The sequence below is a fragment of the Lissotriton vulgaris genome, chromosome 2_1 (assembly GCF_964263255.1).
Source record: "Lissotriton vulgaris chromosome 2_1, aLisVul1.2, whole genome shotgun sequence".
Classification (NCBI taxonomy): Eukaryota; Metazoa; Chordata; class Amphibia; order Caudata; family Salamandridae; genus Lissotriton; species Lissotriton vulgaris.
In genome coordinates this window covers 811,803,991-811,831,551 of record NC_141687.1, presented here as the reverse complement: position 1 = coordinate 811,831,551, position 27,561 = coordinate 811,803,991, and the positions used below count along the sequence as shown (strand labels likewise).

At 45.1% G+C, this 27,561-nt stretch overlaps 1 protein-coding gene across 1 annotated transcript in view; it reads right to left on the bottom strand.

Moving 5' to 3' along the window:
- AGPS (alkylglycerone phosphate synthase) overlaps positions 1-27,561 on the bottom strand; it is a 760,022-nt gene that overhangs the window by 89,944 nt on the left and 642,517 nt on the right. The window contains exon 19 of the mRNA XM_086956197.1: positions 4,097-4,154. Within this exon, the coding sequence (XP_086812323.1) occupies positions 4,097-4,154 (58 nt within the window). The remainder of the gene's footprint in view (positions 1-4,096; positions 4,155-27,561) is intronic.

The window sequence follows — 27,561 nt, the reverse complement described above, 5'->3', positions numbered from 1 at the left end:
CGCTGAGTTCGGCGTGTTTTCCAGCTTTCTGGGAAGGTGGCAAAGTTGAATGAGCAGTTGATGACATCATGGAGATGGGGTGCGATGATGGAGTCTGCTTTGTTGAAGATGTGGTGGGGGCAGGGGTCGGTTGGCGAGCCAGAGTGGATTGAGTTCATTAGGCGGATGGTGTCTTCAGTGGTGATTGGGTTCCAGGCGCTGAGGTTGTTAGTTGGCGGTGTAGGTTCTGAGGGGGATGGGGAGGGTTGTTCGCAGGGAATGTTCTCGAAGCTGTTGTGAATGTCGGCAATTTTGTTGCAGAAGAAGGAGGATAACGCATCGCAAAGGTCTTGGGAGAGAGTGATGTCGTTAGATGCTGCGGTGGGGTTGGTGAATTCTTGGACGATTTTGAAAAGTTCTTTGCTGTTGTGGGCATTGTTGTTGAGTCGATCATTGAGTGCTGATTTCTTGGTGGATCGAATCAGTTGGTGGTGTTTGCGGGAGGCTGCCTTGAGGGTGGTCATGTTGTCGGTGGTTGGGTTTTTTCTCCATGTTTTCTCTAGGGTACGGCATAGCTTCTTGGATTTTTTAAGGTCATCATTGAACCAGGGAGCCTTTTTGCGACCTGATTTGAACTTGAGGTTTTTCAGGGGTGCTAATTCGTCGGCGCTGTGGGTGATCCATTGCTTGAGTTTGGTGGCAGCTTAGTTTGGGTCCAATGAGAAGGTGGGAGGGTTTTGGTTGAGTGATGTGAGGAGTTGGTCGGTGGTGATTTTGTTCCAGTTTCTTCGAGGAATAGGTTGTGGGGGGTTGTGGGTCGAGGTGGTTTTGTAGCTGAAGTGAACACAACTGTGGTCCGTCCAATGGAGAGCTGTGGTGCGATCGAAGGAGATGTGTTTGCTGGAGGTGAAGATAGGGTCGAGCGTGTGTCCGGCTACATGGGTGGGGGTGTCAACAAGTTGTTTTAGTCTGAGATTGGCCAGGGTGTCCAGAAGGGTGGTGGTGTTGCTGTCGTATTTGTTTTCAAGGTGGAAGTTGAGGTCTCCTAGTAGAATGTAGTTTTCGGAGGCGAGGGCATGTGGCCTGACGAAGTCAATGATGTCATCGCTGAATTGTGTACGGGTTCCTGGAGGCCTGTAGATGAGGGTGCCTCTAAGTGTGTCGGTGTGGATCTGGAAGTGGAGGTGTTCGGCGGTTGCAAGATTATCGTAGGAGCTGGTCGTGATTTTGATGGTGTTCCTGTGGACGATGGCGATGCCTCCTCCTGTTTGATTGGTGCGGTCTTTTCGGATGATCTTGTAAGCGTCCGGTATGGCTATGGCGATGTCGGGTGCTGATGATGTGTTCATCCATGTTTCTGTAAGGAAGGCAATGTCCGGTGACGCAATGTCGAGTAGGTCCCAGAGTTCAGTGGCGTGTCTGTGGACCGAGCGGGTGTTCAGCAGGATGCACTTCAGGTGGTTAGAGTTGGAGCTGTGTTTGGAGGAAGTGGATTTGTTGTGGGTCCTGATGCAGGTGAACTTGCAGGAGTGGCAGGTGAATGGCCTTAGATCTATCACGCTGCATACAGTAAGTCAGCAGGTCTGTACTTTGATGAATGGTAGGTCAAACAGAAGGTAGTTATGGCAACATATTGAAAAAAGAGTATTAATATGCTTATAACGCGGATCACAGATGATTGTTCACACATCCGCGTCCATCAGTACAGCAAAAAATAGAAATGTGTACAATGAAGCCGATGTGAGCGGCTGCATCACTTTTAGTGGACCTGTTAACAAGGTAACAGCAATGGACTTGTATGCCAAACAAGAAGAACCAATGTATGTATCAAGTGGAAGTCCCAAGAAACATGACAAAGTATATGGGTGATGGTAAGCCGGGGCATGGACTGAAGTTTCTCAGATCAGTGCAATGGTGCGATGTACAAGATCCTTTCCCCCCATGATACTAATGAGTAACCCTGGGAGGAATAAAAAAAGAAATGAACTTGGTACATTCATTATTATTATTATTAAATTAGTTTTGTAATGCGCGCAGCTACCCAAAAAGAGTTTGCCGGCGCTCCAAGTGCTGATACGCAGATCTTAGATGATGCCTTAGCAGAAAAACTTGAAAAGTGCGACCCTCAAAGAATGAAGCAAACCAGGATAGGGCAGTGCCGTCCAGCCAAGAGACCTAAGGGCGTTAAGCAAGATGTTATGCGACACAGTGTTGAATGCGGCACTCAAATCTAATAGAATGAGTGCCGCAGTTTCCCCTGGATCTAAATGCTGGCGCAGTTTCTCAGTAACCCCAAGCAGAGCGGTTTCGGTTGAAAAGTTGTCTCTGAACCCGGATTGTGAATAATGAAGAAAGCCAACTTTATCTATGTGTTGTGTCATTTGAGTACTGATATGTTTCTCCAAAATTTTGGAGAAAGCCGGAAGCAGAGATATAGGTGTAAAGTTAGATAGTACAGAAGGATCTGCTCCGGCCTTTTTTAACAAAGGGATTACCATGGCTCGCTTCCACTCGGGGGGGGGGGGGGGGGGGGGGGTGTTCCAAAGCCTCCCGCATCGAGGCATTAGGAAGATCGATAAGGACGCCTTTAGATGTGGCAGAGAGCAGACAAAGGATGTTAATAGGCAAAGGATCAAGAGGAAACCCAGATTTAATACTATTTAAACAATTTTGGAAAGACGCCTCTTCAAATGGGTGCCAGGAAGAAATCTTGGCTATCTGGTCACAATTACTGTGATATGTAGGGTCAAATGCAGAAGCCATACTACACAAGGAAGGGGATGGAGCAGAGAGTGACTTGTAAATAAGTTCAACCTTCTGAATAAAGAAGTCAGCAATGTTGTTACATTGATTACCATCAAGGATAGGAGGAGGAGGGATGGTATCAGAGCCAGCTAACTTCTTCACTGCCTAAAATAGAGCCCGAAGATGATTAGATGCCTTAGTTATTGTGTTAGCAACGTAAAAAATGCGTGCCTCTTTACACGCTGAATGATAACTTTAAAGAGCAGCTTTGTAAGCATATTTACAAGTTAAAGAGTACAATCTCCTCCATCTTCTTTCTAGTGCTTTACATTTAGACTTAATAACTTTAAGATCGTTTGTAAACCATGGGGCAGGGGGATGGTGAGTAAAGCTGCGTTTGGGTACAGGGGGCAGACAGATGTCAATGGCATTGGTTAGCCAGTCCGAGACAGCAGTATTTAATGAAAGCAAAGGTAAAGTGTCATCAGGTATGCTAGTGGACAGAATAGTATTAAAAGACTCCATATTCAACTTGCCCCAAGATCTGAGATTAGCTGAGCTAGTAGAAGGGGCCACTACCCTAGATGTGGAAAGCTGCAGGTTGAATGGAATTAAAAAATGGTCGGACCAGTCTAACTGAAGCGCAGGAGTACTACAGTCATAGCAAAGATTGGACAAAATTGGATCCAGAAGGTGTCTCGCCGTATGAGTAGGGCCCTGATTGCATAACCGTAAGCTTAGAGCCTCCAAATCAGATAAAAAAGTGCGGCAGATGTTATTCTGATTATCTTCTAGATGAAGGTTCAGGTCATCTTAGGTGACTTAAGTCATAAGGACAATAGGAATAGAACGGGATATCATAGGGAGAGTCAAATATAGATATAGAAGCACTTCTCAAAGAATTCCCAAAAACACTCAGTAGAGTAATATAGGGCCAGTGTGACAAGATTTACTATGACAGGTCAGAACAAAATTAAAGACAAAAATTGTGTCTACAAAATGAACCTTCATTCAACGAAGTACTGAACATGATGGCACTACATGGGGGAAAGGCTATTTTTGGCACTTGGAAGGAATGTTGCCAGCAGCGACCACATTAGACACAGAAGTCCTTATTTACATACTAAAATACACCTAGTACAATGAGTCAACATCTGGTTGGGAGGGGTCGTTTCTATTCACAATGAAGCGAAAGATGAAATGAGGGCCACTTTATAGTGGGTAATCATTTAGTAAATAGAAAAGGATTAGAGGTAAGGCGAATCACAGCATATCAGCAATGAGTTTGGACATCTTGCATATATAAAGATAGGTAAAAAAAATTAAAATATGAAACGTATGTTTATAAAAACAGCAGCTAGAAGTAAAATACCTCCATGATGATGGGACAGACTTCCCCCATTGGCAAGAATTTCTTCTCTCGCAGCAACCTGTATGGGACAAGAGAACAAAAACCACTGAAAAACATCTGTGCCATAGTATAAGCGGAAACCAACCCACAGATAGATTTGTGTGCTCCGTCTCATCATGTGTGTTTCACGCAGTGCTTACATACATACATACAAGTGTTTCTCCTTAGATTGTAGTATAACATTCAATTGTGCTTATTTTGTAAAAGAATGAATGTTGATGCTCCAAGTACTGGTCAAAAGCCAGCAGCTGGTATAATTAAATGTAGGCGCGTCAAATATAAAGGCAGTACAGTCCTAAATCCACCTCATGCCTCTTTAAGTCATTACCAGACACTTCCTGCCCATTTATCTTGGGGGTACCTGCTTCAGTTTTTCCATCTTTTTCTTACTCCATCTTTCTGCTCTGTGTTTTTCCCCCTAGCTTGCTCTCGAAGAATGTCTGATGCAGAAAAATATGTGCCAGACCCCAAAAATGACGTTATGGATGCCCATACAAATTATATTAGTTAATAGGTTAGAGGAAAACGAAGATCTACGAATAAAATTACTATTATGCCAGAGAGTGGTTGACTACAGCGTGGTAAAGTGATGACGGACTGGTGAGTAGGATGTGGACATTCCGGTTATGCATGCTCTAACATAATATAAAATATAATATTGGCATTAGAAGATGCACAGACCAATCAGGAAAGAGTAACAGCTTCAAGTAGTAACCACCCACTCAAGTAGTTCTGAAAGTCTTAGAGCACTCAGGTGTCTTCTGAAACAAAAAGTGGTAGGACCAGATACTATTCTCAAACAGTTACAAACGAGAGGCCAAAAGACACTGCCTATCTATCCCAACAACATATCCACAACTTCAACTCCATTTTCATGTGTGTTCCTTGCCCTCAATTCTAAAGTTAATCTGCCGGACAGAGGAAAACTGAGTAAGAGCTTGGAAACAGACAAGGGACTAACAGACAATGGGGACAGCTACCGCCAGACAGTTAAAATGCAACGCCTACATCCCTGTGGCTGGAGGTTGGAGACCCAGACACTGATGTGAGGAGGATGGGAACAGGGCTACCTTTAGAATTTCCGCCTTCTTAGCAAGGGACAGCTGATAGTTCTTCCTGAGCATTAGGATTAAGTGCAGGGGTCTCCAAACCGGTCCTGGAGGGCCGGATCCATGCCAGATTTTTTGGATATCCCCATTGGTACACAGTCAAAATATCGAGTTTTAAATTTCGACCTACACAAATATCGTGTTTGAAATTTCGAAGGTGCAGAATATCGATGTCAAGAACATCGTTGGACAGAATATCGACCCTAAGGTAAGTAATATCGAAATTCTTTATATCGATGTAAGTAATATCGAAGTTAGTAATATCGATAGCATATACATCGATGTAACTAATTTCGATGACACTAATATCGATATTTGTATCATTTTTTTGTTTTTTATTATGTAGGTGTTATATGTTTTAGTTAAGTATTTAAAATAAATTATATTATATGTGTATTAATTTTATATATTAATAAATGTATTTATAAGTAAATTATATGTTTTAGTACCGGAGCGGGTTGTGGGTTTATAGGGGAATAGGGTGGGAAGTAATTTAATTATAATTAATAAAATATTGTTTTATGTATATTTTATTTTGTAATTAATTATTAATTGGCAATTAATTATTTTCATTGATAAATTAATTATATATTTGGTAATTAATGTTAATTTAAATTAAATGTTATGTTTTAGTACCGGAGCGGGTTGTGGGTTTATAGGGGAATAGGGTGGGAAGTAAATGTATTGTAATTATTAAAATATTTTTTTATTTATAATTTATTTTGGTATTAATTATTAATTGGCAATTAATTATTTTAATTGATGAATTAATCATATATTTGGTAATTAATGTTAATTTAAATTAAATGTTATGTTTTAGTACCGGAGCAGGTTGTGGGTTTATAGGGGAATAGGGTGGGAAGTAATTTAATTGTAATTAATAAGAGATTTTTGAATGTTTAATTTGTTTTTTAATTAATTATTAATTGGCAATTAATTATTTTAATTGATAAATTAATTATATAATTGGTAATTAATGTTAATTTAAATTAAATGTTATGTTTTAGTACCGGAGCGGGTTGTGGGTTTATAGGGGTATTGGGTGGAACGTAATTTTATTGTAAATATTTAATTATTTATACATTTTTAGTTATGGAAAAATAATGTATTAAATAATTATTAATTGGTAAATAATGATTTTAATACATATTTATTTTATAAATTGTCAATTAATATTTGTAATTTTTAAATAATTTTTAATAACTAGAAAGAATAATTAATTGTTAAACATTTAAAAAAAAATATTAATTAGTATAATGTATTTTGAGTTTTATTATTGATTTAAATGTAAATAATATTTTATTGTTATGATAAATAATGTATTCTTTAATATGTATTATTTGGTGAGTAATATTTAATACTTATTATTTATTGGTGTTTGTAGTTAATTTATTGTCAATAAATTATTCAAATGTATTTGTTTTTATTAATTATTAATTGTTTTTATTGATGTATTTGAAAAATTAATTATACATTATTTCAAATATAAATATTATTTAGAAGTATGTTAAAATAAAAATCTATGTTATTAAACGCTTTCCCTACTAAGGGAGGAAAGAAGTGTAACTGGCTGTACAGGAAGAGTGACTGTCAAACAGGAGCCGGCCAATGTGTTCCTGGCATGAGGAGCACACAGAGAAAAGTGACAACCCCACCCAAATCCGTGCTGTGAGGGCCCCTATCTCTATGAGCAGTTCATGAGTTATATGTATCAATGTTATACCACAGCGTGCATTTCTGTGTCATCTGGCAGCCTGCTATTGGCATGAGAATCTATTGAAGCTGCTGCTGACAAGGACAAGAAAGGGCATTGTTGCCGAACCAGTGAGCCTTGACCGTCCTGGAGGTTGAAACTGCCAAAAATATGTAACCGCAAGGGCTTTCTACTCTCCCTAGACCACTGCTTTTTGCACTTTTGTTGTTGTTAGCGTGGGCCCCCTTTTCCGTACCCTTATTGCACCTCCTAGCCTTTACTCTACCTAGTCTCACGCTACCATTATCTTATTTGTTTGTGCTTTTAAAAACTATCCCCCAGATGCATCAAGAACCCATTTTGCTATTCCTTAATAGCGAAAAATAACGATTCGCTAATAAGGAATAGCAAAATGCTATGCATTTAGAAATCACAAAAAAAATAGCGATTTCTTAAAATTCCTTAATTCCTTAATTAAGGAATACCTCCCCATTCATTCCTACGGGCCTAGAGGCCCATAGGAATGAATGGGAAGATATTCTCGATTTGCGAATCGCAATTAGCGAATCGCAAATTGAAAATGCGATTTCAAGGGTGCAGGGGTGTCCAAAGGACACCCTGTTGCACATAGGTTGCGCACACACATGCCCTTAGGGCATATGTGTGCGCAACATGAAACTTTGAAAAATGCACTTTAGTGCATTTTTCAAAGTTTTTGCACATTACCATGAACTTCAACTTCAATTTTGCGATTTCTTAATTTGCGATTTTTGCATTTGGGATGTTGCATCCCAAATGCAAAAATACTGGTCGCAAAGGGGAAGATTCTGAGAATCTGCCCCTTTGCGAGTGGATTTTACCTTGATGCATCTATGCCTATATTCCTTAAACAAGATTCGCTGTATGGTCTACAATTTATTTGTCCTTCAATAAACAAGTCTTTTTTATTAGCAATTTTTTATTTTATTGATTCTTTGGTCCTCTTAATATTCGAAAAACAACAATGAACAAAATATTGAACAAAACACGCAGGTGAGTCAAGGTTGTCAGATATCACAGTACAGTGATTAGTGGCGCTAGAGGAGACCTTTACAGATATATAATAATATGCGGCAGTCATTTATTCATAAATATTATACAATTCACTAAAGACACTATCATATGGATTGCTCATACGTAACCCCTTGACAACATTTCACCGTTTTGCATGCAGATTCCAGAAACCTGTTAATATTTCTTATGGCAGCTCTGCTTCCTAATTTCGTTTTCAGCAAGCATGCAACAGTTCATGAGAGAGCTCCATTTCTCAGTCCCCAATAATTTTTAATCCAATACCACCCAACCTCATCTCAAAGTGCTACCACCAGAACCCAATCACAGAGCAGTTGAACAAGTTACTTAGCCTTGGTAATGTTCTTTCTGGTAGAATCACTATCTAACCGCAGATTACCTTTTGAATACTCCTTAGGCGCCAGACTGGATCCAGAAATATATTCAGCAGTACCTCGGATAGACGGTAGTTGGCACCATGCAGCTCTGCACTGATGCCATTCCACTACGGAAAAGACATGTGGAGCCTATCGAGGCGCCACTCCTGCACACTAATGTCAGTATCTTTCGAGACTGTTTGAGACAACACAGACACAGAGCCCCAAAAGCAAATTGGTAGTGACCAGAGTGCCAATTCCTAGACTTGGGATCAAAATGGATTTGGAGACCAGTTCACTGAACAGGGAAGAATCTGTTAAGAATCTGCAGCTAGTCTCTAGTGGAAAGAATCACCGAAGGTAAGGAACTTGTTATTCTGATTGAGACTTCCATTTACAGATTCCTCACCTTTTGAATAGATACCAGAGTAGTACCTATTAAGAGATTGGCCTGTGAATTGTCTCAAACCAAAACGTCCTGTAGGACCGAGTTTGTTAAATGCCCCTTTTGTTGAACCTGGCTGTCCAGACAGAAGTGCTTCATGAATGTATGAAGGGACGCCCGCGTAGCTCCCTGGCAGATGTCCAGGACAGGAACTCTGCATGCCAAAGCAGTGGTATGAGCCTTTGTGGAATGAGTCTCAGTCCTTATGCAGGCTGCTTTTAGGCCAATGCGTAGCAGATTATGATGCAAAGAATGATCCAGCAGGAGAAGGTTAAGTTGTGCATGGCCTTGTCTTATTTTGCTCCAGCAAAACCCACAACGAGATGATCATCCTTCTGGAGTTCTCTGGTATGATCGATGCAAAAGCTCAGTGCATTTTCGGGGTTGCAACCGACGGAGTCTCTCTTCCTCTCTAGAGGGGTAAATCAGAGCATAAAGTATGAGTTACTTACCTTTGGTAATGGTGTATCTGGTAGAGACGGCGTCTGGCTGCAGATTCCTTAACTTAGAATATCCCCAGGCGTCAGCCTGGATCGGGAGATTTTTTGGCAGCAGCACCTCTGAGCGCCGGGGGACGGCGCCACACGACCCCGCCCGAGGTCATCCACGTACGTAAAGTCAGCGAGGTCATAAAAGTCCCTCCCAGCGCGCTGACGTCAGTTTCCTTCTTTTCTGGGCAGGCGGGGTCTCTATCAGATACACCAGCAGGGTGATGGTTTGACCAACGTGGAATGGCGCCACAAGTTTTGGCAAAAAAGATGCTCACGTCTGCAGAACCAGTTTGTCCGGGAAGACGGTGGTGCATGACTCATTAACAAAGAAAGCCTGAAGCTCATTCACTCACTACGCTGAGGTGATGGCGACGAGGGTGAGAAGCCACAAAGGACAGCTATAAAGCGGTTCAAAGTGAGTGCATCTCAAATATGCGAGGACCAAGTTAAGGTCCCACTGCAGCATAAGAAAACAAGCATTTCCAATGCAATAGGTCTCGCATTTACGGTGCTTTAAACTATTGGCATTGGAAATTACAATGCCTTTTATTTACGTTTTAAAAACCAAAACATAAAATAAAAGGCATTGTCATTTACAATGCCAATAGATCAAACTTGTGTAAAAGCGAGACCTATTGCATTGCAAATGCTTATTTGTTTTCCCCTCAAGTCAGAAGATTGGTTTGAATGCACATTGAACCTGACAGGCAGTATAAATGAGGATGATCACTTCCGACTACGATCAGGAAGCACTGGGTGCAACCGAGGGAATGAAAGGCTCAAAATAAGGATAGCTGTGACGTAGGTTCCTGGGTGCTGCTTCATTGTATAGAGACTCATTATAGTTTATACAGTCTCATCACTTATGAACTGAAGCGTTTTCAATATCATATACAAGTTTTAGTTGTTGCATATTTATTATTATGAAACTAACAACCATTGAGAAAGCCATTGGTTCTGGCTTGTTGTAGCTGTAATGTTACTGGCCTGATTATATATCTGGATGCAATGATGGAAACTGCAAAATGGGGGGGGGGGGGCTAAACGCTCGCCGCCGAGCTGTGCCAGTACAGCTGAGCTGGAGGCGTTAGCTTCTTATAAGTAGTGGCGGGCGGGACCAACCTATGGGGTTGCAAACAGCTTAAGGGAGGAAGAGAAGCGTACAGGCTGCTAACTTTGAACAAGCTGTCGGCATTATGAGCACAGCGGGCGCCGGAGGGTGCCGAACAAAGGGGCCGCTGGAATGCCTACCGTGCAGGGAACCGCAGAGCGCGTCTCACCGTTGGGTCTCATGGCGCAGCAGCCGGATGTGATCAGCCTGTACTCGCAGCAGAGGGCGGCCACCAGCAGCAGCCTGGCCTCCATCGCGCCTCCTTGTGTTATTCCAACACCTGCCTTGACCCCTCGTTCTTCGCCTCGTAAGTACGGGTCACAGGGAGAGCTGCCTCAGGCATGGGGACTGTTAAGAGATGCTGTGCGTGTCCAACTCAGGCCGATGGGGCAGTCCAGGCGAGCGTGCGGTGGGTGGGAGCGCTCGAAAGTTAAGAGACGCCTGCGCATCTGCTGTCCGGGTGCAAGCACCGGGCGCAAGCTGAAAGACACGCTGTGCACGTGCCCATGTGCTGTCCGGGAGCAAGCTGATAGACACTCCATGATCGTGCACATTTGCTGTCTGGGAAAATGCACATCTCCTGTCCCCCTTCCAAACTCAAGTCGACGACAATAGATCTCGCTAGTGAGCAGCTGCGCTAGTCGCTAGGCGAGACCTAAAAAAAAAAGGAGGCAGGAAACAAGTGTTGCAGGCCTTTCAGAAAAATGCATCACAACCTGTGTTTTAAATGATGAGGTCTGGTCCTGGAACAATAAAAAAGGCCAAAATAGCCATAAGGTACTCTTTAACTGTGCCTAAAGCGAAGGCCTGCAGGGCCAGAGCAAAACAAGAATGTCTGATAACGTGGCCTGTAGGGGGTCAATATGCTGTATGTAGCACCAAACCACAAATTTATCCCAACTACAGGTGAATAGTTTTTATCGAGAGATACCTGATGACATCAAAAATCTGCACAGGAACGTTGAAGGTGTTCAGCTGTCACCTCTCAATCTCCATGCATGAAAGTGTATACTGTGAAAGCCTGGGTGCAGAACCCTGCCCTATTACTCCGTCAGCAGGTCTTCCCGGAAGAGCAGCCTGAGCCGAGAACAGATGCTCAAGCCCAGGAGCTCTGGATACTATACTCTCCATGCCCAATCTGGGGTCATTATGACGATTTGGTTCTGATCTTCAGAATTCAGGGCAGAAGAGGTAACATCCAGAAGGCATACAGGAGTCCTGAGACACTTTGGAAACTCCAATGTGCAGGACTGCTGACATTTAGCATTCTCAGTGGTGGCAAACAGATCGAGCCAAGGTATCCCACAATGGAGGAAAAGGCCTTTCACCACCACTTGTGTGACTGCCACTCAGGATCTGCTAGGGAATGCTGGATGAGTTTGTCTGCCCTAGTATTCAAAGATCCTGCCAGGTGGTTCACAAACATGAAAACCCCTTTGTGGACCTCCCATTTTCAGAGGCGTAGTGCCTCCTTACACAGGTCCCATGACCCCACTCTGCCCTATTTATTGCAACACCACATGGCGGTGGTGTTGTCTGTGAGCACCGGAATCAGCCTTCCCTTAATGGACTTTCAATGCCAAGTGGATGGCCCGGAGCTCCACAAGGTAGATATGGACTTGGACCCCTGCCAGAAACCTACGAAATGTGGACATGGCAGAAAAGGTCCCCTTGATGTCGGGCCCACTGAGATTTCAGATCCCACTGCAGAGTCTGTATATACCACCTGGTGTGCTTGACCATCACTCTCAGAGTTAACCTCAATGAGAACCGGGACAGAGGCTGAAAGATCGGGTATTTCGACCACCGTCAACACTTTGGTGAACACCACTGGCATGCTGGGAGCACAGCAAACTGAAAAAGCTTGTGTCCCATTACGACCAACAGGTAGGATGACCGATGGGCCTGCACAACAAGTATATGGACATAGGTATCCTGCAGGTCTAAGACCATCCATTCCCCAGAGTTAAGGGCAGACAAGACCTAGACGAGTGCGAGCATCTGAATGTTTTCTTCTGAAGGAAGGAGTTGACAGAGCTCAGGTCTAAAAAAGGACAACGGTCTTTGTCCTTCTTTGGCACCAGAAAGTACCTGGAATAAGAACTACGACCTACTTCTGGTGCAGGTACCCCCTTGACAGCCCCTGTGGTCAGAAGGGCTGCACTTTTTGCCGTAAAACAGATGGTCTTTTGTCAGTTGCTCGGGGGATGGAGGAAGGGGCGGTGGAGAGGCATTGAAGGGCAAGGTGTATTTCTTTCGAACACTCTGAAAGATTAATCTGTCCGATGTTATCATCTGCCAACCCTGCGAGAATTGTTGGATCCTGCCTCCAGCCGGGTGGCTGTACTCCACTAAAGTCTTGCTAAAGGGGTTTGGAAAGTGAAACTGGAGTGGGTGAAAGTTTGTGAGGAGACTATGTAGCTCACTGACCTGGACCAAAGGGACATTGGGCGTCGTGGCCAAGATTGCGAAACTGCTGGGGCTGAATTGGCTGCTGGTATGGGGCACCTCTGCAGATGCCACAAGAGGAATGGTAGGGCTGACAGGTGAGGTGGGACAAAAAAGCTCAGCGAGGGCACTGCAGCCCTGCTCTCTTTGAACCATTCCGGAGCTGAATCTACTTTGTCCCTAAACAGGCGAGTCAGGTAAAAGGGCATGTCCATGAGGGAACCCATTGACCGGATTCAGGAGTGATGGCGAATGGTGGCACTGGTGCCAATGACTCAGCTGATGGAATCGATGGAGTCTGAGCCATCACGACTGGGGAACATGGCCGTATCACAACCATCTTCAATAGCTGGGGTTCTGACAAGTTTAAGATCTTTAGAGGACTTGAGCCACCAAGTGTGTGAGTAGTAGGTCTCTCTTGCTTTCTCTCTCAATCACTCACTCATATAGCGATTCAATGGAACCAAAAGCCTTGCCAGCATTCAGAGACTGCAGGTTCAGTAACAGATCTAGTGCCTCTTGAGGTACAATCATGTACATCAAAGTGGCATGAAATCTACTTGGTTGGGATTAATTAAATATCATTTCACCCAACACAGGCAGTTTACTAGCATTTTTGCAAGGACTTTTGTTTCTATATTTAATAGCGATATCAGCCTGTAAGTGGGGCATTCCGTTCTGGGCTTCTCTGCCTTATGTACAAATAGGAGCTGTGTACAATTCACATGGCAAAATGTCATCCATATCTGACCTACACATAATAAGACTGGACATTTTTCATGTTAGCTGTTTAAGTAATTTGGGGAGTGGGGGGGGGGGGTTAGGGGGGGGGAATTAGGTATAGAATATCCCCAGGCGTCAGACTGGATCCAGAAAGTTTTGCTAGCAGTACCCCTGCGCATCAGTAGGTGGCGTCGTGCAGCTCAGCGTTCGTCGAATCCGCCGAGATGACGTCACAAAGACTACTTAGGCGACACCCATGCGCGCTGACTTCAGTTCTGTACACGACTTTTCGTGCCAGGAACGCAGAGCCATGCAAGAAACTGACCACTGGTGCCATGAAACTAGATCTATAACTGACTAATTGCTCTTACAGATATATTGTTACACAAGTAGTAACTTGTGCATCTGAAAGAGATAAGTTAGTGAAAGATTCCTTACCTTAGAATAGATACCCCAGCAATACCAACCCCGGTGGTGGGTCTGCGAAAAAGCTTACACCAGAAAGTCACGGACTTCGGACTTGACTGTCAAGGCAGTAATGCTTGGTAAATGTATGCAGCGAAGCCCACGTAGCTGCCTGACAAATGTCCTACAAAGGAACGCCGCATCCCAAGGCAGTAGTGGCTGCAGTTGCCCTGGTGGAATGGGCACGCAGCCCCACAGGAGGCTCCTTCTTAACGAACGAGTAACAGGCCTTGATGCAGGGAACGACCCACTGAGAGAGGGTCCGTTTGTGCACGGCCCAACCTTTTCCTGCGCCCATGTAGCGAACAAAGAGCTGGTCATCCACTCGGAACTGTTGTGTGCGGCTCAGGTAGAAGGAGAGCGCATGTTTTCGGACTAGACGGTGGATCCTCTCTTCCTCTTTGGAAGGATGCAGAGGTGGAAAGAAGGTGGGCAAATTGATGGTCTGCCCGATGTGGAAGGGCGTGACAACCTTTGGCAAGAAAGAAGGACGGGTCCTCATAACCACCTTGTCCGGATGAACGGAAAGAAAAGGAGGTTTAGAAGAAGAGCCTGGAGCTCACTCACTCTTCTGGCAGAGGTGATAGCTACCAGGAAAGCCGTCTTGAGAGTGAGAAGACTCAAAGGACAGTTATGAAGACGCTCGAAGGGAGCGCACATCAGATATGTCAAGACAAGGTTTAAGTCCCATTGAGGCATGATGAACATCACAGGAGGAAACGTGTGCGTATTGCCTTTCAGAAAACAGTTAACAACCGGGGACATAAAAAGAGGAGGCTGATCTGGAAGTCGTAGAAAGGCGGAGATGGCCGGAAGATAACCTTTGATAGTGCCCAGAGCAGAGCCCTGCTGGGCCAAAGAAAGAAGGAACAAAAGAACCTCAGAAAGAGGGGCAGAAAGGGGATCCACAGTGCTCGCTGTGCACCATGCCACAAACTTGTTCCACCTGTAGGCGTATACCGTTTTTGTGGAGGGACGCCTGGCTGCCTGAATGACATCACAGACTTTGGGAGGGAGATCGAAAGCTGTTCAGGTGGAGGACCGTCCCCTGCTGCTGCGACAGAAGATCCTCCCGAAGAGGCAGTCGGATCGGGGGATCGATCACCATGCTGAGTAGCATGGGATACCAGTTTCTTCATGCCCAATCCGAAGCCACAAGAATGACTTGGGCCCGGTCACACCAAATCTTCTTCAGCACTCTGGGCAGAAGTGGTATAGGCGGAAAGGCGTACAACAGACCGCAACTCCACTCGTGACGAAAAGCCTCGTCTAGCGAATGCCACCTTGGAAATTCCAATGCGTAGAACTGATGCCATTGCGCGTTTTCTTCGGTGCAAATAGATCTAACCTAGGCTCTCTCCACTCCATCAAGCACTGGCGGCTGAGTTTGTCCACCCTGGCGTTCAGAGAACCTGCCAGGTGTTGAACCACCAAGGAAATGCCTTGATGTTCCAGCCATATCTAGAGGCGCAGAGGCTCCTGGCATAGGGTCCAGGACCCCACCTCGCACAGTTTGTTGCAGTACCACATGGCGGTGGTGTTGTCCATGAACACCTGCACCACACTTCCCCGGACAGAGGGAAAGAATGCAAGTCGGATCGCCCGAAGCTCCAAAAGATTGATATGGAGTCAGGACTCCGCCGGAGACCAGAGCCCTCTGATCTCCGCTTCTCCCAAGTGGCCACCCCATCTCAGGAGGGACGCGTCCGTCACCACTGTGTGCTCCGGTTGGGGAAAGGAGATGGATCTGCCATTGACCCAATCGAGATTCGTGAGCCACTACTGCAATTGTCGTGCAGTGCCCTACGAGATCTGGACGTGATCGGACAGGTTGCCCTGATGCTGTGCCCCACTGGAACTTCAGGTCCCACTGCAGAGCCTGCATATGCCATCTGGCCTGTTGTACTAGCAGGATGCAGGAGGTCATCAGGCCCAGGAGCCGAAGGGTCATCCTGACCGAAACCCGGGACAGAGGTTGAAAGATCGGAATCATAGCCTGAATATCCCAGACTTGCTGTTCGGGAGGATAAACCCGAAACCGCTGCGAATCCAGAACCGCTCCGATGAAAGGGAGCGTCTGAAAAGGACTCAGGTGTGACTTCGGCACGATGATGGAAAACCCCAGCAATTGCAAGAGATCGGCCGTAGTCTGGAGGTGAGTGAAAACTGCCTTGGGCGAGCCCGCTTTCAACAACCAGTCGTCGAGGTAGGGGAAGACTGACACCCATGACCTGCGCAGATGAGCCGCGAACACTCGAGGGGCGCTGGTAAGGCCGAAGGGGAGCACGGCAAACTGAAAATGCTCCTGGTCTACCGTGAACCGCAGGTAACGCCAATGGGCCGGGAGGACAGGGATGTGAAAATAGGCGTCCTGCAACTCCAACTCTTCCATCCAGTGTCCAGGGCCGAGGGCAGCCAAGACCTGAGAGCCAGAGTCAACATCTTGAACTTCGGCTTCCGGAGGAAGCGATTGTCGTTCCTGAGGTCCAAGATGGGGCAAAAACCCCCCTTTTCCTTCATGGGGACCAGAAAGTAGTACGAATAACAACCACACCCTACTTCTGGCCCAGGAACTCGCTCGAGGGCCCCCTTGGCCAAGAGGGCCATGACTTCCTGCTGGAGAAGTGCCAAGTGATCCCCTGACAAGCGGTGGAACTGAGGTGGCATGCCCGGGGGAGTAGACTCGAAGAGGAGGGAGTAACCACTCCGGACAAGTTGCAACACCCACCTGTCGGAAGTGACAGAACGCCAATGGGGAAGGTGATGATGAATTCTGCCACCCACTGGCGTGGGGTGCGCCCGAAGCTCAGACTAGGAAGGCTTCGAGGCGGATGTCTCGGCGGTAGACTGGCCCTCACACTGGCCCCCAGAGCCGCCACAGCGTCCTCCGCGTCCACCGCCACGCTGAGTTTTGTTCTGCGTAGGCTTGTGACTGAACGAGCGGGCAGAGGCGCCCCTTCCCTGGCCACGAAAGGAGTGAAAAGTAGACGTGGTCGGGCGCGTGGTGGAAAGGCCTAAGGACTTGACTGTTGTGTAAGAGTCCTTAAAACGTTCCAGCGCACTGTCGGCCTTATCACTAAACAGGCTAGTGCCATCGAAGGGCATGTCCATGAGCGAGCTCTGGACATCTGGGAAGAACCCAGTAGATCTCAACCAGGCGTGACGACGAAGTGCCACAGTCGTGGAAATCGCCCTAACAAGAGAGTCCGTGGTATCTAAGCCACAACGAATGGCAAACTTAACTGCGTCCTTACCCTCGGCCACAGCCTGGGACAGCACGGCCTGGACCTCCTCAGGACACTGAGGCAACACCTCAGCAATGGAATGCCGAACCGCGTGGGAATAGCGGGCCAATAGGCATGCAGTGTTCACCAAACGCAGCTCCAAGCTGGCCGACGAGAACAACCACTTGCCAAATGGCTCCAGCTTCTTAGAGTCCTTATCTGGCGGAGCCGTGGGAAAGGCACTCTGGGACATCGAAGCTTGAATGACCAGACTCTCAGGCGTAGGGTGAGTGGTCAAAAAGGCAGGGTCACCAGGCGCCGGATGATGACGCCTGGCGACGTTCTTATCCACAGGAGCCCATGTGGCCGGCCGCGACCAAGTGCCCAACAAGACATCAGTTAGGGCATCATTAAACGGCAGCAGTGGCTCCGATGGAAGTGGACGCCGACTGGAGGACTTCAGTGAGGAGATTAGTTTTCAGGGCCACTGTAGGAAGATCAAGGACCTCAGCTGCCCGACGGAGCACCACTGTATACGAAGCACCTTCCTCCATAGTAGACGGGGAGAGGCATACCCCGGGTCAGTGGAGAGGTCGAGGCCGCTGGCCTCTTCTAAGTCATCCACCCAATCCTGCTCGGAGTCGCACTGACGAGCCAGAGGGTCCCCGGGCCCCTCCCAGTCGTCGTCAGCCTACCCCGTGTGCGGTGCAGACCGCGGGGGCGGAGCAGGGACCGGGGGAGGAACACACGGCGTCGGGAACGGCGCCATGTCCCAATTCGGATCCCAGGCAGGGACAAAAACGTCCGGGAACCAGGACAGAGGCGGAACCAACGGCATCCACTGTGGCACCACAGGCGGAATTGAAGCCGGAGCCGGCAGCGTAGGCCCTGCGGCGCTGGGGCCGGAGTCGCCGGTGGCCCAGCAGGATCTTGACATGGGACCGCGAGGCCCAAAGGCATACCGGTCGGAGCCCGAGGCCTAAACCCTTAGGTCCACGGCAGCAAGAAATTCTTGCACCTGTGCGAGAGTCGCCGACGGACCTGGGTAAGGCGGGTAGGCTGCCGCTGGACTCCCAGGCTCCGAAGGAGCCGCAGGAGCAGAACTCCTGTCCCCCTCGGAGAGCGGCAACGCTTCTTCGACTTCTTTTTCCGTCATCTATTACCCGAATCCGAGGGTGAAGACTTGGAGCCCGAGGAGTGGTGATGGTGGACTTCGAGAGTTCACAAGAGCAGCCCCTGGACCACGAACGGCACTGGGACGAGTGCCAAACTTCAAGCAACTTCTGGCGCCGCTCCCTCAAGGCCTTCGGGCCACGGCCCGACAGTCCAGACAGGACCGGGAGTCGTGGTTGCGCTTCAGGCAGTAGAGACAGAGATCGTGGGGTCCGCCACCGACATATTGCGAAGGCAGGCCCCACAGGACTTAAAACCAGACATCCCTACGCACCAGAGAAGACCAACAAGAGACAAAAGTCCCAAACAAGCATTTGCTATGCAATAGGTCTCACATTTATGCGAGTTTGAGCTATTACCATTGCAAATAACAATGCCTTTTATTTTAGTTTTAAAAACATAAATAAAGGGCATTGTCATTTACAATACCAATAGCTTAAACTCAAGTAACTGCGAGACCTATTTTACATTGCAAATGGTTGTTTGCAATTTGGGACCAAGAGTTTTCCACAACTATTTGCTGTGGCCAGAAGGAAATGTGTGGCAGCTTTATAAAACTCATAATAAATTAAAGATTTTTCAGCCAACCGCACTAGGTATGCATGGACTTGTAGTTTCACTTTTCAAATGATAAATATGCGTCATATATTTGGACCTACAAATCCCAGCATGCCTGGTGCAGTTGGATTAAAAACCAGGCTTGGCCTTAGTCACCCTCATGATATGATACTTGTATCCAGCTGTGAGTGCATATAAGCGCAACAAAGTAATGGCACGAAGACAACCAGAACATCACAAAACAGCTAAAGAAACAAAATTGTTCTTTTAGCTGCTGAACAAGCCTCAGAGAAGAGATTCCAAAGTTAGCCCAGCTTAACTCGTTTTTTTCAAAAGGACAACCACAAGAATATGTTTTGTGAGAACATAAGAGGATCTAGAAGCGAACAGATGCTCAGGCAAAGACAACTGCATGAAAAGCGTGAAAAAGTGTTTCTGTCACCACAAACACAGGAATAACAAAAAGGCAACAGATAACATTCTGGTATTAAAGGAATAGATTTTTAATTTTTCAGTTTTCTTCAATTTCTTGAGGTGCATGTGAACTCATGGAGACTGAGGACATGCAATAGTCTTGGCCCACGCATGAAATAGGATGCATTTCTTTCCATCTGCCTTCGTTTCTATCCTTGTCCTGTTTCAGTTATGATGCAGACAGCACATTGAGTGAACATGGCCTTTGTCACAGAGAAAGCCCAGATCTAATTGAAATGTGCTTCTTTTAAACTGTGTGCCCAAGAGTAAAGTGCCCTGACGGAGGGCACTGAGTGCCTCCAACTGGGCCTAGTGATTAAGTAGCTGTGGAGAAAGACAGAAGAGCCTAAGTTTTATTCCTGGTCTCTCGCGTAACCAATGATTGTGTGATCCTGGCATATTGACTATCTTTCTGTCACCTATCCTCTAGGCACTTAAAATGGAAGCAACAAAAGACAAAATTCCCTTGAACCAGTAACTTAAGAAAATTCAAATCCAGTGATTATATAAAAAAAATCATTTGCCCTTCACATTCCATTATACAAAAGATAAAAACACATAAAACTTTACAATTAATACACAATAAAAGAGTAATTATTCCTCATAAAAAAGCATATAATACATATAAATCACAGGGGGATCAATGACTAACAAATTACAATTATAACCAGCATAAGGGAGACAAACACAAAATGTAAGACACAATCCTTGTCAGATACACATGCACATCAAATAGGACTCCAAGGCATACATTGATATCATCAGTATTTAACCCTGTATGAGTCTGTCCTTTCATTGTGCTCCTAATGGGTCTTGATAAAGATGGGAATATATATGTGAAACCATCGAAACGCGTCAACGCCATTAGGAGCACAATCAAAGGACAGACACATACAGGGTTAAATGTGTGCAGTGATGCCCACGTAGCTGCCTGACAGATGTCATTAAGGGGGACTCCACGTCCCAAAGAAGTGGTAGATGCAGTCGCCCTGGTGGAATGGGTGCGCAACCCCACTGGAGGCTCCTAGAACAAGCTTGAATACAGAAACGACCCTTCTAGAAATGGCTCGTTTGTGCACGGCCCAACCTTTTTTCGCTTCCACGTAGCCAACAAAGAGCTGGTCATCCACCCGGAATTGTTTTGTGCAATTCAATTAAAAGAAAAGCACACATTTTGGATCCAGACGGTGGAGCCTCTCTTCTTTTCTGGAAGGATGCAGAGGGGGAAAGAAGGTTGGCAAAGTGATGGTCTGTCCGATATGGAAAGGAGTAACCATTTTGGGCAGGAAGGAAGGACGAGTTCAAAGGACAACCTTGTCTGGATAAACAGTCAGAGAAGGAGGCTTAGAAGAAAGTCTTGGAGCTCGCTTACCCTGCGTGCAGAGGTGATGGCCACCAGAAAAGAAGTTTTTAAGGCCTGAGAGGACCGTTATGTAGCGCCTTAGAGGGAGCGCACATAAAATATGTAAGAACCAAGTTCAAGTTCCACTGGAGCATTACAAAGGGAACAGGAGGAAAAAGAGAAGTAATGCCCTTAAGGAAGCGATTTACAACAGGGGACTTGAATAGAGAAGGTTGATCAGGAAGCCTAAGAAAGGCTGAAATGGCAGAGAGGTAGCCCTTTAGAGTGCCCAGAGCAGAGCCCTGCTGGGAAAAAGAAAAAAGGAACAGGAGAAGCTCAGAAAGAGGGGCGGAAAGGGGATCGACAGCCTTTATTGTGCACCATGCCACACATTTGTTCCATCTGTAGGCGTAGGTTACTGGAGGGACGACGGGCTGACAAGATAGCATCAACTATTTCGGGAGGCAGGTCAAACTACTTCAACTGCCGCAGCCTAATCTCCACGTAAGTAGGTGGAGGCTGAACTGGTTTGGGTGGAGGACCATCCCTTTCTGCTGCGACAGAAGATCCTCCCGAAGAGGCAGTCTGATCGGTGGATCGATGGCCATGTGTAGCAGCTCGGGATACCAGGCTCTTCATATCCAATCGGGAGCCACAATAATGACTTGGGCTCGGTGGTGCTTGAGCACTCTGGGTAGAAGTGGTATAGGCGGAAAGGTGTATAGATGACCGCAACTCCACTCGCAACGAAAAGCGTCGCCTAGCGAGTGCCGCCTTGGAAATTCCAACGCGCAGAATTGTTGGCATTGCGCGTTCTCTTCAGTGGCGAATATATCTAACCAAAGCTCTCTCCACTGTTGAAAGATCTTGCACCACCTCCAAGTGAAGACGCCATTCATGATCCATCATGCACCTGCGGCCGAGTCCGTCCACCCTGGCGTTCAGGGAACCTTCCAGGTGTTGAACCACCAGGGATATGCCCTGATGTTCCAGAAATGTCCAGAGTCGGAGGGCCTCATGACATAGGGACCACGACCCCACCCTGCCTTATTTGTTGCAGTACCACATAGTGGTGGTGTTGTCTGTGAACACCTGCACTACTCTTCCCCGGACAGAGGGAAGGAATGCTTTGAGTGCAAGACAAATCTCCCGAAGCTCCAGAAGGTTGATGTGGAGCCCAGACTCCGCCGGAGACCAGAGGCCTCTGATCTCCGCCTCCCCCATTGTATGTCGATTTAGATTCCGTGTGCATTTCCTGATTCATGCCCTTATATAGGTACATTTCACATTGCCCTTATATAGGCATAGATATCCAGTCCTTATTGAGGCATAATCCATGATACCTAAATACAGGCATGGCTACTTCCATCCGTTCATCTACGTCACAACGAGTTCTAGGAAAACCAGACTCTTAAGCTGTTAGGGGCTTCCCCTTGCTTGGATATTGATTCCTCAGAGAACTCATTTATTATGCATGAACATCTATTCCTTAGGGGTTCATTCATGACATTCATATGCCCGACTTTACGTCAATACTGGCATTCCTAAACAACTTAAAGGTATAAATATACCTTCACTTGCTATGGCAAAGCGCGGTGTGGTTCGGTGCAGTTCGACTACCTACTTGCACGACGCAGCTTGCTACAGCAAGTGCCGAAGGAAGCCAACTCTCCAGCTGACGCACTGACCAGAAGCTGTCATCCTCCTGCCGAGAAATTTAGCTCCAGTGTTTCTGACTCCCCTTGCGGGGTGTTGAGAAATCGAGTCCCGAGAAAGAGATACCAACCTCTCTCATTCTAAAGGTATGGAGCTGATTAGTACCTAGAGAAACATTTGGCAGATTCTTGGCAAAACTAAACTTAAGCTAAACAGTACCTACTACTTCCCTCGTACTAGAACTAGGTTAGGTACACTGGGGTAGGCGTATTTTAGAAGCAGCACTTGAGTATTTTAGCCTGTGTTATTTATGTATGTATTTTTATATATGTCATAGCAACAGACAATGCTATTACAGTATTATTTTTTATTACTGTTTGCGCTGTACGCATTACACTTCACATTCTGTCTAACTATTGTAGCAGTTCATATCTCTGGCATGAGAAATAAGACTGTTCAATAAAAACTTTTATTGACACGCCGTCTCTCTATTTCTATGCAACTCGGTAGAAACGGAGGTTGCACGATTGACTCAGTGAAATAGTTATCTATTGTTTCCAAAACTCTGAAGATAGTGTTCCGGTTCTAGGGGAAACAACGTTGTCATGTTTATGCGGTTGTCAGAGACTAATCCCCTTTTGCTTATTCGAGAAAGTTTCTAGTGACCTCTGAGTTAGCTGGCACACATAAATAAGTTTAATATACTCGATAGAGACATACTGACCTCAGTCCTATGTCAAATCTATAGTGTATATTATTCCAATGCGCAGAGTCTATTGGGAATATAGGAAGTACACTACATGGCGCCCAACGGTTTGGTAAGGCACTAATTTAACGCTAGATAATACAGTTACTCAGTCGTGCTTTTCTCAGAGGTCCCTTTTTTCCCGTCAAACTCCAATAGACGTCTGGAGTGGGTAAAGGATAATATCCGCCATAGCTGAGTAGGACGAAAAATCCTATGTATTCGCTTTTTGGTTTGTTCAACGTTGAAGGATACAGTGTTCCAAAATATTGTGCCCCTTATCTTTGTTCCCTTGAAACTTGCTCTGCAATTTTCATTAAATCAAAATGTCCCTAAACCGGGATAAACACATCGTAACTGGTGGAGCTCCAGGCGACAACGCCGTACTAGCTTTTGATCAAACGAGTTTCCAAGTAACCGACGCGAATGCTATAATCATTCCTCCAAATTTAAGGAAAGCCATCACTATAAAACGTATAAAACATGGCCTATCATCAAGAGGTGGTAGAGCATTTTTTGTGATAGAGGCACATGAATATCACCAGACAGAGGTATTCTATTCATGGATAATATTCCCAGAATCAAATCCAGTTACACATATGTTTCACTTCTACAAAGAAGATGAACCACCAGATGAGTATATTCCCTTTGAGGATATAGAAATTCCACTCACATACCAGGAGCATGAGCTCTGGTTTAAAGGCGCCCTAAAACATTTAAATCACATTACCAGGCTCGGTCCACTAGGTAGACCAGGAGCAACATGGCCGATTTTAGCCGGCTATACACCACATCCTGACATTAACGACATGTCAGACTAAGAAATACTAGCTCAACTCAAAGAGTTAATTAAAATCTACAGACAATTGGTCTAATATGTCATGCGGACCCGTACAGTCCAACCAGCAGTAGTTATTCCACAACATACCTCTCACCAGGGGAATACACTAAAAATCACACCACAGACTTTACACTCAGTCATAGGTAAACCACCTACAAAGCGTGAACAGATTCCATTCTGGATAGCTCCAATAAATTCTCAGATCGAAGCAGTATTTCCCAATACTAGCCCTCATGAGAAACACAGAATTTTAACAACCTGTCTACCAATGGGGATCACACCACATCTGGAGGACTGCACCACTTGGGGTACAGTCTTCGCTGCAATCTACACTAAAACACATGGTGTTCCATCTATGGCGGTAATACCTGATGTCCTGAAACAGATTCAAAACGAATACGGGGCAGAGGCTGCTTTAAATTTGGGAATGAAACTATTGAAAGATTACAAACAGGTCTCGACAATAATATTAGCTAATATTAAAGGAGAAGCAGCATCAGTGGCGATCCGCCAGAAGTTAAGGGAATTTGATGTAACAGAGCAACCACAAGAACTGGCCAGAATAATTGAAAAATCCTATGAAGAATTAGGCAGAGACAGTCTGGGTGGGAAACCATTAAAGGAACGGTAGTTAAGAAACTACTGGTAGTGAGCACTGTTCCTATCGGAAACCAGACTGATTTCCAAACTATAATAAAACTGCTAACTCAAAATTTGACTGAACTCTTTATCAGTATATAGATGAATTAAATGTTTGTATTATACATACATACAATGCTTTTAAATATTGATAATCAATCAGTTTCTTGTGATTTGAGAATACACATATCCAACATGGGTCATTGTCACAATTGATTGGAAAATGATACTAATAGAAATGTATTCTAACCGAATACGTTCACTGTACAACATGTGTAAAACAAATTGCTAGCCAAACGTCCATTATTGAATAAACATATCTTCAAAATTGTTTTTACATTTCGGCAGTGCCCAATGCCTTTCGGGACCCTTAGGTACCCTTCTTCAGGGGAAAAATCCTGCAATGAAAAACATAAATCACAAATCTATATCCACAAATATATAATTGATGATACATAAATACACTAAGTTAATAAGAAAAAACATCTGACACACATGGGGGGATACTTTCGATGTGGGTAACCTACTTCTAAGATAGGGGACTGAAAGTAAGGGTGATCATAAACCATATTCACTGAATCTTATCCACTTTATCAGAAGAAATGTATATGCAGTAATGCTTAATCGACAACTGAATTTATCAATCCATAGTCCACCTCTATTTATCAAAAAACAGCTATGATAGAACAGACAAATATCTAATTTTCGAGATTTACTAATAGTAACATTCAGAGTTACTCCTAGATTGGTATATGGTTAATGTTAAAGTGCAGCGGGATGTTACTTAGGGATTCTAATAACTCTAGCCATGACAGGATATAGCTAGGGGAGTTATAACCGTTTACTTATTACGTTTGTTAAAAATGCTACACGCCTACTTAGAAGAGCCAAGTTGTTGTCGATAGGATACTCAACAGATCATAGCTTCGTGGATGCCAGACATGTGGCATTAAAAATAATCTTCAGACTGTGTAATATCTGTTAACACAGTAAATTCTACATTGAAGGGGTTATCTAGTCGGAGTGAAACCATTAAAACCACAACTGTCTGAAAGTCCTGAAAAGGTCTTTACTAAAAACACTCCTACTCCTTCTAAAAAGAAGTGGGACAATAGCAAACAAACTTCTAAAGAGAAGCGTTCTCATTCCAGAGGTAGGTCTCCTCAAAAGGAGCCCTCTGAAAGGAGGTATAACCTCAGGAAAAGGGACAATTTGAGAAAACCTGATAGATATCAAGACACTCATACACGTTCATCTCGTACCTTTCAGACTTCATCACAGAAATCCGAAAGAAGAGGATGGTCAGAAAACAAAGAAGAACGCGTGAAGTCCAAAGACGATCAACACGTTCAGAAAAACAAACAAAAACCTTAATTCACCAAAAGGAAGGTAGCAGGTCTAAAACTCAAGAACGGAGAATGGGCTCAGACAATGTTGGACAGTTCAGCAGAAGTCACATTAGCTCGCCAGAACCTGAAGGGCCTTCTGGAGACAGTGGACTTGAATGAATTCATTCAAGTTGAAACTGCAGACACCAGGGTTAGCTCTCCACATAGGTTATATGAGATAACACTCCGGATGGAGGGAGACATACCAAGAAAAGTAAAAGCACTCTTTTGGGAGCAACTTTCTTAGGGTTAAGACATTCTTCTATCTGAACAAGACTGGCCACCAGGGAGTGCCCACATGGCGAAGACATCATTATGCCAGCCTTCTCTAATCATATTCCAATACATTTAAAATATACCTATGCCAGGAAATGGGTAATCGCCCAAACTCTTGCATTATACAAAAGTCATTTAGGTATGGAGCTGATTAGAACCTAGAGAAAAATTTGGCAGATTATTGGCAAAACTAAACTTAAACTAAACAGCACATACTACTTCCTTCGTACTAGACCTAGGTTAGGTACACTGGGGTAGGCATATTTTAGAAGCACCAGCTGAGTATTTTAGCCTGTGTTATTTATGTATGTATTTTTATATATGTCATAGCAACAGACAATGCTACTACAGTAGTATTATTTTATATTACTGTTTGCGCTGTGCGCATTATACTTCGCATTCTGTCTGACTATTGTAGCAGTTCATATCTCTTGCATGAGAAATAGGACTGTTCAATAATCCATTTTATTGAAACGCCTGTCTCTCTATTTCTATGCAACTCTGTAGAAACGAAGCATGCACGATTGACTGAGTAAAATAGATATCTATTGTTTCCACCACTCTAAAGATATTGTTCCGGTTCTAGGGGAAACAAAGTTGTCATGTTTATGCGGTTGTCAGAGACAAATCCCTTCTTGTTAATTCGAGAAAGTTTCTAGTGACCTCTGAGTTAGCTGGCACACACAATTAAGTTTAATATACTCGATAGAGACATACTGACCTCAGTCCTATGTCAAATCTATAGTATATATTATTCCAATGTGAAGAGCCCATTGGAATTATAGGAACTACACTTCACCCCATGCTTCCGCGCCATCCCAGAAGTGATGCATCGGTCACCACTGTGTACTCTGTTTGGGGAAGGGAGAGGAATCTGCTGACGACCCAATCGTGGTTTGTTAGCCACCACTGCAATTGGTGTGCAGTGCCCTCTGAGATGTGGATGCAATCGGACAGGTTCCCCTGATGTTGTGCCCACTGTAACTTCAGGTCCCACTGCAGAGCCAGCATATGCCATCTGGCATGGTCCCGCAGCAGGCCGCAGGTGGCCATCTGTGCCAGTAGCCAGAGGGTCATCCTGACCGAAAGCCGAGATAAAGGATGAAATCATAGCCTAAATATCCCGGAATCGGTGTTCAGGAGTATAGGCCCGAAACTGTGTCGTGTCCAGAACCGCTCCGATGAAGAGGAGCTTCTG